Source organism: Labrus bergylta, chromosome 13, assembly GCF_963930695.1.
Source record: "Labrus bergylta chromosome 13, fLabBer1.1, whole genome shotgun sequence".
NCBI classification, from domain to species: domain Eukaryota; kingdom Metazoa; phylum Chordata; class Actinopteri; order Labriformes; family Labridae; genus Labrus; species Labrus bergylta.
The window spans coordinates 3,133,668-3,147,653 of record NC_089207.1 but is presented as its reverse complement, the minus strand read 5'-3'; the positions used below and the strand labels follow the sequence as shown (position 1 = coordinate 3,147,653).

General features: G+C 39.7%; 1 protein-coding gene across 1 annotated transcript in view; it reads left to right on the top strand.

Annotated features, from left to right (window-relative positions):
- Positions 1–13,986, top strand: part of tmtops2b (teleost multiple tissue opsin 2b) — a 36,450-nt gene that overhangs the window by 13,701 nt on the left and 8,763 nt on the right. Inside the window, exons 2-3 of the mRNA XM_020655362.3 lie at positions 3,796–4,121; positions 13,747–13,980. Coding sequence (XP_020511018.1) covers positions 3,796–4,121; positions 13,747–13,980 — 560 coding nt within the window. The remainder of the gene's footprint in view (positions 1–3,795; positions 4,122–13,746; positions 13,981–13,986) is intronic.

Here is a 13,986-nt window from a genome sequence, read left to right as displayed (position 1 = left end):
GAGGCAGAAACGGGGATAAAGGGCTCTCTCGGGTGTCCCCCGATGGTGCATTTTCTTTCCCCTCAGGCATTCCAAGATCACCGCTGTGGAAACAATTTTGATATTTGTTTTTTTACCGGAGAAAGGATAAACAAAGAGGATTCACTGATTTTTAATCTTTTTGCTGTGAACAAACAGCCCCAGGCGGAACGCGTCCGCTTTCATTTTAGTATGCAGTGAAGGAACTGGATATGAGCATTGGGGCAGATACAAGCCATGCATACTGTATCAGGAAACATCCTTGCAGGCTAACTCCTCTCCTCCTGCATTGCCTCGGCCTCATGGGAGCTTCTTCAGAATGAGAATTGATGTTGAAAGTCAGATGAGTTTCAGAGGATGGCTTTTCCTCATTTAAAGTCAAAATCACAAACACCACAAATCTTCTTATGTTCATGTACACGCACACTGCCACGCACTTGAGTGGTGTTATTACTGTCACTGAGTGTATAGGAAGCACTTTGCTGTCATTCTTGGTGATTTACAGCACTGGTGGGAAAAAAAGGGCTGGATGGCAGAAAATATATATTTTTTGTTTGTTTTCCCCCACACAAAGCGAGCTCAGATGTACTGTAGGTACAAGATGGCACGTAATGACTTGTGTTTTTTAGAACACCGTGTGGTGAGTGTGTTTTAAAATGTCTGTCAACACAAACAAGGGGCTAACTGTATGTTGTAACACATCACAAAAACACAACGATTACTTATTCATGCCTAGAGAACAGAGGCGCTTCTTGTCAACAAGGCAAGGCAAACAACTGTAAACAGTGCTGTTTACATCTGTTAGTCCGCTCACTGTCCACTTATATCTATTCTTTTTATATTTTGTATTTTAAGTTAAGTCTAAGCTTTAAGTTGTATTTAAATTGACACTTTATATTTTAGGTTTAAAATGTTTCGTACTTGCGCTGTTGTTAATTTACTGCTCTGTGTGCCTTTGAATTGCCCCCCGGGAACAAATAAAGTTTTTTGAATTTGAATTGAATTTGAACTGCTTGGGGCCTTGGACCAGTAGGGGGCCCCTGAAGTAACAAACTTGAACCAAAGCAGTGGAAATGTTTTGCAATGACAGCATAGGAAACCTCCCCAATTTGACGGGACTTGCTCTCGTTGCCCAAAGAAGTAAAATGAAAAGGAACAATCTGTTGTTAGGAGAAGTAAGAAGAGGAAGAGGAGTAAGCATTGTGACACTGGCAGACATAATGGTGATGACCGCTGGGTGGAGGGACCCCAAATGGTTCTTGCTTAAGGCCCCAAGAGACTCTAGAATCGCCATTGCTAGAGAGTGCCAAAAGAATAACAAGTTGATGTATTTGGGCATGTTGAACCAAATGTAATTAACCAACCAATCAATGATTAATAATTAAGAGGATTGGCAGTAAAGGCCTCAGAAGGGCCCAGTTGTAAACTATATTGGTCATGATTTTTAGGTCAGCAGGTCACTTTTCATACTCAAATGCCCCACAATGCATTGCCGTTCTTTGGCTATCCAGTGGCTTAGGCTTAGGCCAAATGATATTAAAATAATGGCTTAGCTGTATAACAATGACTATTTGTATATTGTTGGTAAATTGCATGGCCGACTGACAGTACTGTATGTTACTACGTGGTTTCAGACACAGCCTAAAAGATTCAAATAAAGAGTGGTGGTGATGTGTGTGGGGTAGCCGTGGTTGGTTCCCCAGTGTGAAAATCTGATGAGTGACTGTGGGATTCATTTTTGCTCCAACACTTCTGAGACTTATTTAAAGCCATGTTTTTCACTCGCAATTCACCCAGAGTTTCTCCTGCCAGACCCCGAACATTTTTTTCCGCTGCAAGTCTGAGTGGGCTGATGTGAAAAGGCCGCAGGATATTCTCTGGAGAATTCACCTCGAGCCAATTCTTTAATTGTTTTGTGTCAAGTCACCTGAGGAGCATACGTGAACAGCCAGGTCGGGAGAATCTCCGGAGCAGTCCTCCTGAGTGCAAATGTGAAAACGTCTTATGAGATGCCAAAAGGTTTAGAAACCTCACACATACTGATTCACTTGTCCACAGTGTAGGACAGTTTTTTTTGTATGTACTGTATATGTCATTGTGTTGCCACAGCCTAGGTTTGAAAAATAAGAAGATCTGGCAGCCAATCAGCTGTTATACTGTCAGCAATCAGCGGAAAAATGCATTAGCCAGGTCCCTCTTAATAAAATATACGGTCATGTTTACACTTTGCATTAACAACCATCTTGAAGTCTGTGCACAGCCCTTATGACTCATGGTATAAATAAGTGTCCCTTACATCAGCTCACATCAGAATCACATCATTATTCCATTAAGTAAACTGTCGAATTTTCCCTGTCTAGACCTGTAATTAGCATGCATCTTGTGTGATGTGATGAGTGGACAGCTCTCAGTACAGCAGGTCACACCATGAGATTAGAATGTGTCTCCACATGTGACCACTAGAACCACATGTTGAGATCCCTCTTACCGGGTCTGTATGCAAACAAAAACGTACATAGTTGAAGTAAAAGAGCCATCAAGTTGTGAAAAAGTGTGATGCAGAGAGAGAGAGAGAGGTTTCATGATAGCGATAGAGAGGCAGTGTGGGATTTCCAACAGAAGTGTCAACATGGTCTAATGTATCGTTCATCACGTCTGTGTTTTATCACAGATGTCTCTTTACAGTGACAGACATATTGCTCACACTCTTCACCCCGCCGGCAAGGGATTTCCCTTTATTGAAAAAATAATGTTTTACCATACCTGGATCATTCAGATTTAAGATTTGTATAGTATTGTTTGTACAGAATAATTTAATGTGTTCTTAACATAAAAAAAAGTTTGAGAAGACACAAATTCAAAGCAATTAATCATTCAAGAAAAACAGTTCAGTCATGTCTCTCAAGCAATCGTTGCCTTCCTTGAAGAGACGAGGCCGTCCTTCAGTGTGGCCCAGAACCATCTGCATAAACAACACTGGAAGAAAAAGGGCCCAACCTCCAAATATTGTCTGAGCAATTGGATGTCAACACCTGGTCAACACTTTTTGTTTCGCATATTGGACACATCACAGTTGTGCAATGTGATTGGCTCACCCAGGAGGATGTGTTACTGTCAGGTGTTAACAGACAGGAGTGTCGCCCACCAACATTTTGTCAGCTGTGTACAAAAACATTTATGCAGCTACATATCCTGATATACTGTTTTGTGATCAAATAAGTAAATTACAATGCAGAGATTTCAATTTATTTTACCTAAAGACTAAAATGCTACAATAATACTTGCCATGATTTCTCTTCACAGCATTCATGGTTGAGACTTTTATGATCTCCCTGGATGCTTTGCGATCACCTTGATGATATTTTAGCTCAATCTTCATGCTCAAAAATGTCACTTTTTACTTTGTTTTAAGCTTATGAGTGAATCTACTGCATAACTTATGACATTGAAACCAGCTTCAAATGTGATTTGGGTCTCCTGCTAAATAGGAAATGTTGCTAACATCGGCTAAATTCACATTTTAAATGCAGAAAAGTTTAAACCTGCTAAAGAAGCGCTTTGCCATTGAGCCAAAAGCATTGCGAAATCGAGACTCAAAGATCAGCTAGTATGGCTGTTGTCTCTTGTAAGAGTTTATACATTTGCTTGTATCTAAGTTTTATGGAGCCCTTTTTTGACGGTGCTATTTTTTCAGTTTTTATATAAGTTTGATGTTTCTCTGTAATATTGTGATGTTGATCTCGGGGACTCACAGCCGTCTCTCCGTCTCTCTCTCAGGTATTGTTTCGCTGATCTCTCTGGTCATCCTCTCCTACGACCGCTACAGCACTCTGACTGTTTACAACAAGCGCGGGCCGAACTACCGTAAGCCCCTGTTGGCCGTAGGTGGCTCCTGGCTGTACTCTTTGTTCTGGACTGTGCCCCCTTTGCTGGGCTGGAGCAGCTATGGCATCGAGGGGGCGGGAACCAGCTGCTCGGTATCCTGGACGGTTCGGACGGCTCAGTCGCACGCCTACATCATCTGCCTCTTCATCTTCTGCCTGGGGATACCGGTGCTGGTGATGATCTATTGCTACAGCAGGCTACTATGGGCAGTCAAACAGGTAGACACATAACACTGTGTGCATAAGTGTGTGAGTGCGATGCTTTTTCCTGTCGGGTGTTCAAGGAAAAGATAAAACTTGCTTTATATGTGATTTCTTGATCCAGCAGATGTCGCCCTTGAGCACCAGCATGAAACCAAAACAACTCGCGCTGCATTGTTGTGTTAGCATGCTAATGCTAATGATCTTTATTATGCTGGTATCTTCACACTGCATGTAAATTTACCTGAAATGAGCGTGATCTAGAAACACAGTTAAGCAGTGAGTACAGTATGTTATTCTTCTTTTCTCTAGTCCCTCAATTAAACAACTTTTATACACGAGGGGAGGAGTCAGCCGGCCGTCCAGGCGATGTAAACAAAGTGAAGATAGGACTCTGAAAACTCTGAAAACATCACAGACAGTGGGACTCGGGTGTTACACCCATTGTAGACAGTCATGACTCACAGAGTTATTTTCAGAGGATATACTGGATTTCTACTATATTTAAGAGTGAAAAATCACATATAAAGACTTTAAGTACATGAAAGTAAAGTGTGGTGGCTGGATGGGGGTCAGCCCTATGTTCCCATATTTCTAGGACATTTTCAAAATTAGGTCTTGTGTTCCTACAATTCCCTTCAATTTAAGCCCTATCCTCCCACAAGAATTCTGTAGTTTAGTTTGTTTATTTAAAAGGACAATGTGCATTTACATTAAATGTTTGGGCGCACCAGATTTAGCTAAAAGCTACATTCTACCTGTAGTCCATTGCTACTGGATAATAGGTTGGGTGTAATTAGCTACAAAATTGGGAGAAAGGGGGATAAAATCTGATACAAATTTATGAAAAAGGAAATGTGGGAACGTAGGGCCTAATTTTGGAAAGAAATCGTAGAAATTTGGGAACACATAGGCCCGCTCCCGCTGCATGCCTCTCATGCTCATATAATTCACAGCTTAGGGTTCATACAAACATATATCTATCAGAAAGCAGCAAACATTGGGCTTATAGTCCTGGGTTGCATTGCAGAAAACAAGTGAGCTGATATGACCTTTACTAGTCCAGGCATATACCCACTGGCCTTGACACAGTCTGGGGACTGATGCATGTGGCTTCTCACTCCCGTGGAGCCCAAGATGTTAGAATAGGCCAAGGAGAACGATTTTTCAGTGATGTTTCTTTACTGCCAAGGGAGCAGGAAATATCAAGAACAACCGAACACACCCTGTCTTTCTATGCAGGGGCCAAACAAATTGCCCTACTTCTTGCCAGAGGGAGACTCCACGGCCTCCTGGGAAGGCATGTGATTGAGCAGTAAAGTGCAAATTCCCTAAGCAAACTTTTTTTAGTAAGTCTTTTATTAACCACTGAAAAAGGGAACACACACCTTTTTTTTCCGGGGTGGGGGGATGTATTTAACTGGTAATTGTTGTAATATTGATTTAGGGCAAAAGCGCATCAAATTCAAAAAACAAAATTATTTTAGTCTGATTAAAAAAAATAATCAGCTGGTTAACCTTTTTTTCTGCCCATTTTCACAAAGAAATTTGGAAAGCCTTTTATTTACAAAAAATGTATTTCATAGTTCCCCCTATAGTTCTAAGACTCTGCGTGTATTAACAAGAATCTCGGTGTAAATACAATACAGTGTAATACAATACAATATACTTTTATCAGCTTTGAAAAACAGGAGGGGAAAAACAGATGACAAAGTTAAGGGAATTCATGCAGTGTGAAGATGCGAGCGTAATAAAGATCGCTAACATTACCATGCTAACACAACAATGCAGCGCGAGTTGTTTTGGTTTCATGCTGGTGCTCAAGGGTGACATCTGCTGGATCACAAAAATCACATATAAAGCCTTTAAAGTATCTGTTAATTTACCAATTCTGGGAAGTGTGGCCATGACAAACGTACATACGAGACCCATCTTCACCGTAATTGCTTAAATCTATCCATTTGTAAACAAAGTGCGAAGGTCATTTTTTCCATAACATAGATTTCATTAATTGTAGCCAGTGTCTAAGTTATAGTTTTTTTTACAGGCAGTTATCAGAATGCCAAATAGGTAAACATCGAAGTGCCCAGCAATTGTCAACTTTCCCAAAAAAGACTTACACATTCTTATCTCTTCTTTATATTTCTGTCTTAAATGCAGAAGAGGAAAAAAATGTATCTCAGATTTTTTTTCTCCATACACCTGTAAAAATCTTCATAGCACATCCAACTTTGTTGAAGTGGTAGAATACGTCCTGTAAAACTCTGCAGGGCCTTCCAACCGTCTCCTTTGGACATGTCTGACACATGTGGTTTCTTCTTGGGAAAGGTAGAAAGACCCGCTGCCAGTCATATTTTAAAAACTTCAGATTCTCCACAGCGATCTGAGACACCTGACAGACAGAAGTGGTGGACGGTGAAGGATGACACAATTTTGACGGCGTGGCATCAATGTTACCATCTAAAGTTTGATGAATTGTGAAATCTGTGTACATACATCAACAGTAAATGTCAGGTTGGTTGACAGTCCATAGATCACAGAGATACATATCAGAGAAGAAGTTATAGGCCAGACCTCCTCAAATCAGCTCACTGACTTGAATGCAATGCAGCTAGCAGACAGAGATCCCGGTCGTGTTCATGGACACACAAATGGTCACCTAAGAAACACAATATTTTACTGATTCGCTTGTCTGAAGAGTTGTCCCAGAATTCCCACTACATATATTTTGAAAACATTTAATTTAAGTGCTTTATCTGAGTCTTAGCTCTGTGAAAGGACCCAACTGTAGAGACAGGAAGAGGTAGAGAGGGACTCGTAGTCACCAATCACTGTCCTTCATATTTAGAGTATCCATTGCACTGATGGGTACACTGAGTTTTGTTTAGTTCTTGGAGAGCTTTACTTGCACTCTCATTGATATATTCGTGAGAGCAGAGGGGGGGGGGGGGTCGCAGATTAAGCCTCACAAAGCTGAGCTGCTGTGACAAAGCCTAAAGCCACGCAGACATTGGAGCTCAGTCTTTGAAGTGCTGCAACAAATAATTATTATTGGAGGACCATTGCACAACAACACACACATAGAGAACGCAGAGGGGGGAATAGTACTGGCACTCGTATCAAGCTCAACATGAGTACAATTATTTTGACAGGTGTTTTTTTTTTTCAGGGGGGTTTCCTCGTGCAGTTCCCTCTGACTGCTGGACAGCTTAGTCCTAAATAAATCATACCCTCTGTTTGTTGTGACCTTCTTATGTCCATAAGCAGCTCTCACAAACCCATAATTAGCTCTGTCGAGGCCCCATTATCTGAATTGATTTCACAACCTTTTCTCTTCCTGAGTCTTTGAGGCACCTGTTGATTTAAGCGCCTCTACAAATATCACGTTAGCTGGCAGAGTGTAGTGAGTAAGTAGGGCTAGTGCGATATAGACCAAAACTCATATCTCGATATTGATTAGCTGAATGGCGATACTCGATATATATCGATATGTATTTTATTAACAGTGACAACACATATAAACTACCTGTTTGTGAATTTAAAAAGTAATATTCTAAAATAAAAATGTTCCTTAAATACAATAAAAGAGAGAGAGAGGAGGAGCAGGGTGAAGAGGGACAGACAGTCAGACATCATCAGTGAGATGAGAAAAAGGTGACCTGGCACCTCTGTAACTTTATTTTAATGCAACATAAACTATATCGATTTAAACGATATTGTCTTACCTTATATCTTGTTTGAAAATATATCGATATATATCTTAAAAACTCGATATATTGTATTTCCCAGCCCTAGTAAGTAGCACACAATAAGAAGTTTTACCATTAAATAAGGTAGTGCTTTAATGTCAGGTCATAAAAGGAAATAGCCTTTAGGTTACATAACAAAAATGATTAAATATTTATACTTCTATTTTTGACTTAAATTTCTCCCATTGGAAGACCGGGAGGCACCGTGAGCAAACTGAATGTGCATCATTCACCGCAAATTGTTTTTATATTGTCCGTCACATGCACACAGTGCTTTGTGATTATAAAACGAGCATTTCATATGGGGAAAAAAAATAAATAAATAAAAGGTTTCATTTTTTCTAAGGATGCCCAAGCAGGAGCTGTTCATTCAAAGTAAACACACATGGCCACAAAGCAAACAAGGGGGACGTTTGTTTTCTGTCTATAAGATAAAATATATATGAATATGTGAGTCCCAGTAATCTATCCTGCAGGTGCAGACGATCAAGTAGATTCCGGACATGCACTTTTAATATCAAGATGTAGAGATCATGTTGTACATTCCTGTAGAAATATCAGGAGCATTAGTAGGGATTTCTCTGCATCTCGGAGATCCTGTTCAGCTTCGGCTGCTAAAGCTGGCCCCTCAGATCCTCGTGTTTTATTAGTTTCGAGCTAAAACTGGTTCAGTAAAGAAATGTAGATCTTTATCGAAGGCATGGCTGACGTAATGGTCCGTCTGTCTGTACCAGCCACAAAGATTCTGTTCTTTTCTGACATTTCATTAAATGCCTGAATGTGTAAAACGCATTCCTATAGTCTTCACAAAAGGAATCTAGAAGTGTTCATACAGACTGAGTACAACACTTCAAGTGGGTGTTTGTTAAGGTTACAGGTTACAGGAGAAGAAAATTATCCAATTTGTTTACAGTTTCTCGCTCATGTTTGTCGCCTCTGGAATAAATGGATTTATAGTAAATGTTAGTGAGCACCGAAAACAATAAAAACTGAAATTCAGTGTAAAAAAAACTGTAAAAATAATCTATGATTCTTCCATGAGCATAAGAGCATAATACATTTTAAAGACTTCTCCTCTGATGTGCTTTAACCTCTTCAATCAACAGGTTTTGTCAGGGCCGAAAATGTATCGCTCATCGAGAGTCAGAGCAGCAACGATGATTCTGCTGCAAACATTAAGCAAACTCAAACAACGATTATTAGAATTTATAAAACAAAACAAACAAAAGTTCAGCACATATAGAGGAGGTTGTGTTAGTTGAGGGCGATGCTGATGAATGAGTATATCAGCAGAGCAATGCTGAGATGTGTCGGCAAGCTGGTCAATGAGTCTATGATGGTGATTCATGAATGGAGCAGCTGAAGGCAATTAGCCAATCGAGTGCAAAATTAGCTCGGCTTAATTCAATGCTTTAAAAAAAAAACGTGTGTTAAACATGGATGTACTCTCTTTGACTTTAACAAATTTGTTTCTGAAGAGGAGTTTTGAAGCCCAATGACCTCAGCCGCCATATTGAAAATAGTAAATACTGTCTTACAAACTGACTTTTGATCAATCTAATCTGTCATTCAGATCAGCTACCTCTATAATTGCAAATTTATGCCTAACTCTTTTCCTTGAAATGATCAAAACTGATTAAAAACACGACACATACAGTGTGGACCAATACAAAAAATTTACCATATGGACCAAAACCATTTTAATTAGGCTGTAAACATGTTTATTACTGCTGTGAAAATGAGAAATTTAACATGAGAGTTAATGGGAGATCGGGTTGACAGTCTCAAGTGGACACTCAGGGAATTGCAGTTTGCACTTCCCTATTGCCTAATTTTTCAACAAAGACGCTTCTCTACAGTATACTGCCCCCATTTTACAAGTTGGCCATTCATGGTACTGCCATCATGAAGCAGCTTATATTGACCCACAGAGGTTATCTGTAGATGCTGCGATGTCTTCCCAATTTAATCCAATCTAGACAGTATTTATCGCTTTTGGGGCAACTTGAATCGAGCAGCCTGCACATGAAAGACCGAAATAAACACAGCAACATTAAAGGCTTTATATGCTACTTAAAGCCTCACATATAAAGCCTTTAATGTAATATATATCAAATAAGTTAAACATTTTGATATTAAACACTCTCGAACAATACATATAGCAAGTGAGTAAAAACACCTAAACTCCTAAAACCTCAGGAGTATTTAGTAATATAATTAGATTCTAATCTACAAACAGGGAAATGCATTACTCTAATTTTAGTCCGAGAGTTTCATATTTATATAGAATGTCCACCAAAGTTAAGAAAATACATTTGAAAAGTAAGAGGGTGAGAAAATATGTCTATGAAGTAGTTGCGCTCCGCAAAACTAAGAGTGAAAAAACGGAAGAAAGTAATTAGTTCAAGTGAGTTGGTGCCATCGTCCTACAATACCTGAATGGATCTGACACAATACAACATTTCTGAGGGAGAAACTCCCCTCTGCCACCAAAACCTCTCAGTGGAAATCTGCTGTTGCAGAAATAAACCAAACTGACAGAAAGATGACGACAATTACCCGACGCAGTCATGCTTAAAGAGAACCCCGACCGCTAACCCAAAATTATACATTCAAGGTGGTTATAAATAAAACTGCTCCGCACTGAGGTTCCTCTGCATGAGTGACTGATCAGCTGGCACCGACTCAACCTCCTTACAATTTAGAATCATTTGAATTAAATGTGTGTGCGGGGTGGGGGGGAGTCTCAAATATATAAAAAGTGGGGTTTAGAGAGTCTGTGAGTGTGTCATGCGCTGAGCTATCTATCACAATTGCTGAATATCCCTCCAGCTGATTTTTTAAATTTATATAACAGAGGGGTAAAGGAACAGCTTAAATGTGTGTGTGTGCATTTTTAATTGGATTTGGATTCAGATTTAGATCGATGGATAATATAAAAATAAGTTTTAAAGAGACAGGTTGAACGAGTTTAAAGAATATGTCTACTTAATGTAGGTGTCAATTGCAAAAATCCCAATCTCCACCTTTAAGCCGAAGAACAGGACTCTAAGAGATGTTAATAGTGTTAGGCGTGCAGTGCATGACTATGAGAAAAACTGCAGGGCAGCAGTAAGCACTCACACACTTACCAGGAACACACCTCAAAGGTGCAAGTCTGTGAGTGTGAAGATTTTGGATTGGGCAAAATAAGGTTTTTCAATTGTGATCTCAGCCTGTTATTGCACACTCAGGTGTTCTTCTGGTGTGTTCATAGCTTTCATGTCTTTTCATTGATTGCAAATGTGTTTGATGTGTTAAAGTCTGTAAATCTACTTAAGTGATGTATGTTTGTTACCTGTAATTATTATTATTATTGCTTTATTAGCAAGACTCGAGGTCCATTGTAATGTCTCAGATGAAGGATTTTGTCAATATTTGGTTTTGAAGTTGGATAATCTATGTTGCTTTTTCATATTTGCTGTTTTGTTGCAGACCTTGGCTTGTAGTTTGCTTGATTACCATCCTGGTTGGTCTCATTTTGTTTGTTATTTTGTGTGCAGGAAATCAGAAACGATGTATTTTCTAAGTGGTATGGAATATGCACAGCTAAAGTACAGTATCCATTTTCATGGTTCCCTAATTTCCTGCCTTTAGTTGTTATTGCTGATGTTTCTAAAAGGAGGAATCCTCCACCATCAAAAATGTATAAAACCATATGTGAAACACAGAAACATGTATCTGAGTTGTCTTGCCTTTCACACCCGATGACTCGTTGTTTCTCTTTTGGGCTTTTGTGTGTCCTGCACTTGATTTAGACCTCTGCACTTTTAAGACATGGCAACTAGTTCTTCCAGGGGGCTTTAACAGGTTATTCCAGCCATCTTGATTGAAGGGAGGGGGGATCATCAGTGACCGACTAAAGGAATTTTTAGAGTCAAATAATATTTTATCTCCTCTCCAATCTGGCTTCAGAAAACAGCAAAGCACTGTTACAGCTGGGCTGAAGGTCCTAAACGGTTTAATTGAAGCTCTGAACAGCAAAATATATTGTGTCGCTCTTTTTATTGATCTGTCAAAATCATTTGACACAGTAGACCACAACCTGCTGATACAAGCCTTACATCACACTGGCTTGTCTAAACATGCAGCTGCCTGGTTTGCCAACTATCTATCCAACAGAACACAATGTGTTCAGGTGGCTGGAACTACCTCTTCTTTTCTGGACATTACTAAAGGGGTGCCCCAAGGTTCAATGCTGGGACACATTTTATTTTCAATATATATAAACAATCTCCGTAATAACTTGTCAAATGCAATGTTTCATTTTTATGCAGACGACACCATTATTTATTGCTGTTCAACCTCACTCATCCAGGCTTTTGAGTTTTTACAAGCTGCTTTTAATGTTATCCAGTCTCGTTTATATGATCTTAAGTTGGTTTTAAACACAGATAAAATGAAGCTCATGGTTTTCCCTCATACAAAGGTGCTACCCCAGAACATTACAAATATTCTAACATCTAAAGGAAAACCTATAGAGCAAGTTTTAAACTACAAGTACTTGGGTTTTATCCTAGATCAGGAGCTTTCATTTAAAGCTCATATCAATAATCTGGTAACTAAACTTCGTATGAAGCTTGGGTTCTTTTTTAGAAATAGAACCTGCTTCTCTCTCAGGGTCAGAAAGAAATTAGTAACAGCGACCTTCTTGCCCATTCTTGATTATGGGGACATGCTTTATTTGAGTGCGTCATCCAAATGTCTCAAGTCCTTGGGCACTATTTTTCATTGGGCACTGAGATTTGTCACTGGCTGTAGTCGTCTCACCCACCATTGTGAATTGTATTTGAAATCGAACTTGCCTTCCTTGAGTGCACGCAGATACGCACATTGGCTGACCCTAATTGATAAGGCTCTTTTAGGCTTGATTCCTTTATATTTGTGTGCTTTATTGCAGAGAACAAGCAGTCGCTATGCCTTGCGTTCTTGTACCACACTTGTTCTATCTATTCCTCGGGTAAGGACTGAATTAGGAAAAAGAGCTTTCAGCTTTGCTGCCCCCTCGGCATAGAATACTCTACAGACTGAACTAAAACTCCCTGAACTTATTCCACTTGGAGCTTTCCGTTCTATCTTGAGGGACAGACAGCGTGAGACCATTGATTGACTGTGTTTTTAAAATCTTTAAAATTGTTGTGTCACAGCTCCCACACTTTCTTTTTTTATTGAAAACACTATGTTGTTAATCTGTACTGTCACTTCATTGTAACTGTTCTTATGACGTGCTGCTGACCTCTTGGCCAGGTCACCCTTGTTAAAAAGATCCTGATCTCAATGGGTTCGTTATCTGGTTAAATAAAGGTTAAAAATAAATAAAAAAAGGGAGATTAATCAAAAGCTAGCAGTGTATGACAAATATACCAGTGACATGTTTAATAAACTGAACCTTTTCTGTGTTTAAGTCCAATTAAACTAAGGGTTCATGTAATGTAATGTAGCTATAAGTTTAAGCCTAAGTGACTTTTTTACTGTTGCATGGCAGAGAAATGAAAAACTGTATTAATGTCTTCCCTTCAAAACGAATCAGATTCATTCCATCTTTTCAAATGTTACTGACGTACATCAAAAGAAGTAGCATTGGAGTGTTATCAGTGCAGCTGTATATATCTATACATGCAGCATTGCTTACATTGAGATCTTTGTAAAGGACGGCACTTCTCTTTAAGTGTGCAAGGTTTAAAACTACTTGAAATACTGGAGAATGTTTCAGCCTCTAAATGATGGAAAGGAATGAAAGTCGTCATAATTGAATTCTTTAGAAAAAGGGAGGAGCACTTGAAGAACTCCAGTATGTTAGTCATGAAAAGATTCTCAGCTTTATGTTTTTGCCCCTTCTCGGTCTCCCCTCACAGGTTGGTAAGATCAGAAAGACGGCCGCCCGGAAGAGAGAGTACCACATCCTGTTCATGGTTCTGACCACAGCTGCGTGCTACCTGCTGTGCTGGATGCCTTACGGCGTCGTGGCCATGATGGCAACGTTCGGCCCGCCGAGCATCATCAGCCCCGTGGCCAGCGTGGTGCCTTCCCTGCTGGCCAAGAGCAGCACCGTCATCAACCCGCTCATCTACATCCTCATGAACAAACAGGTGAGT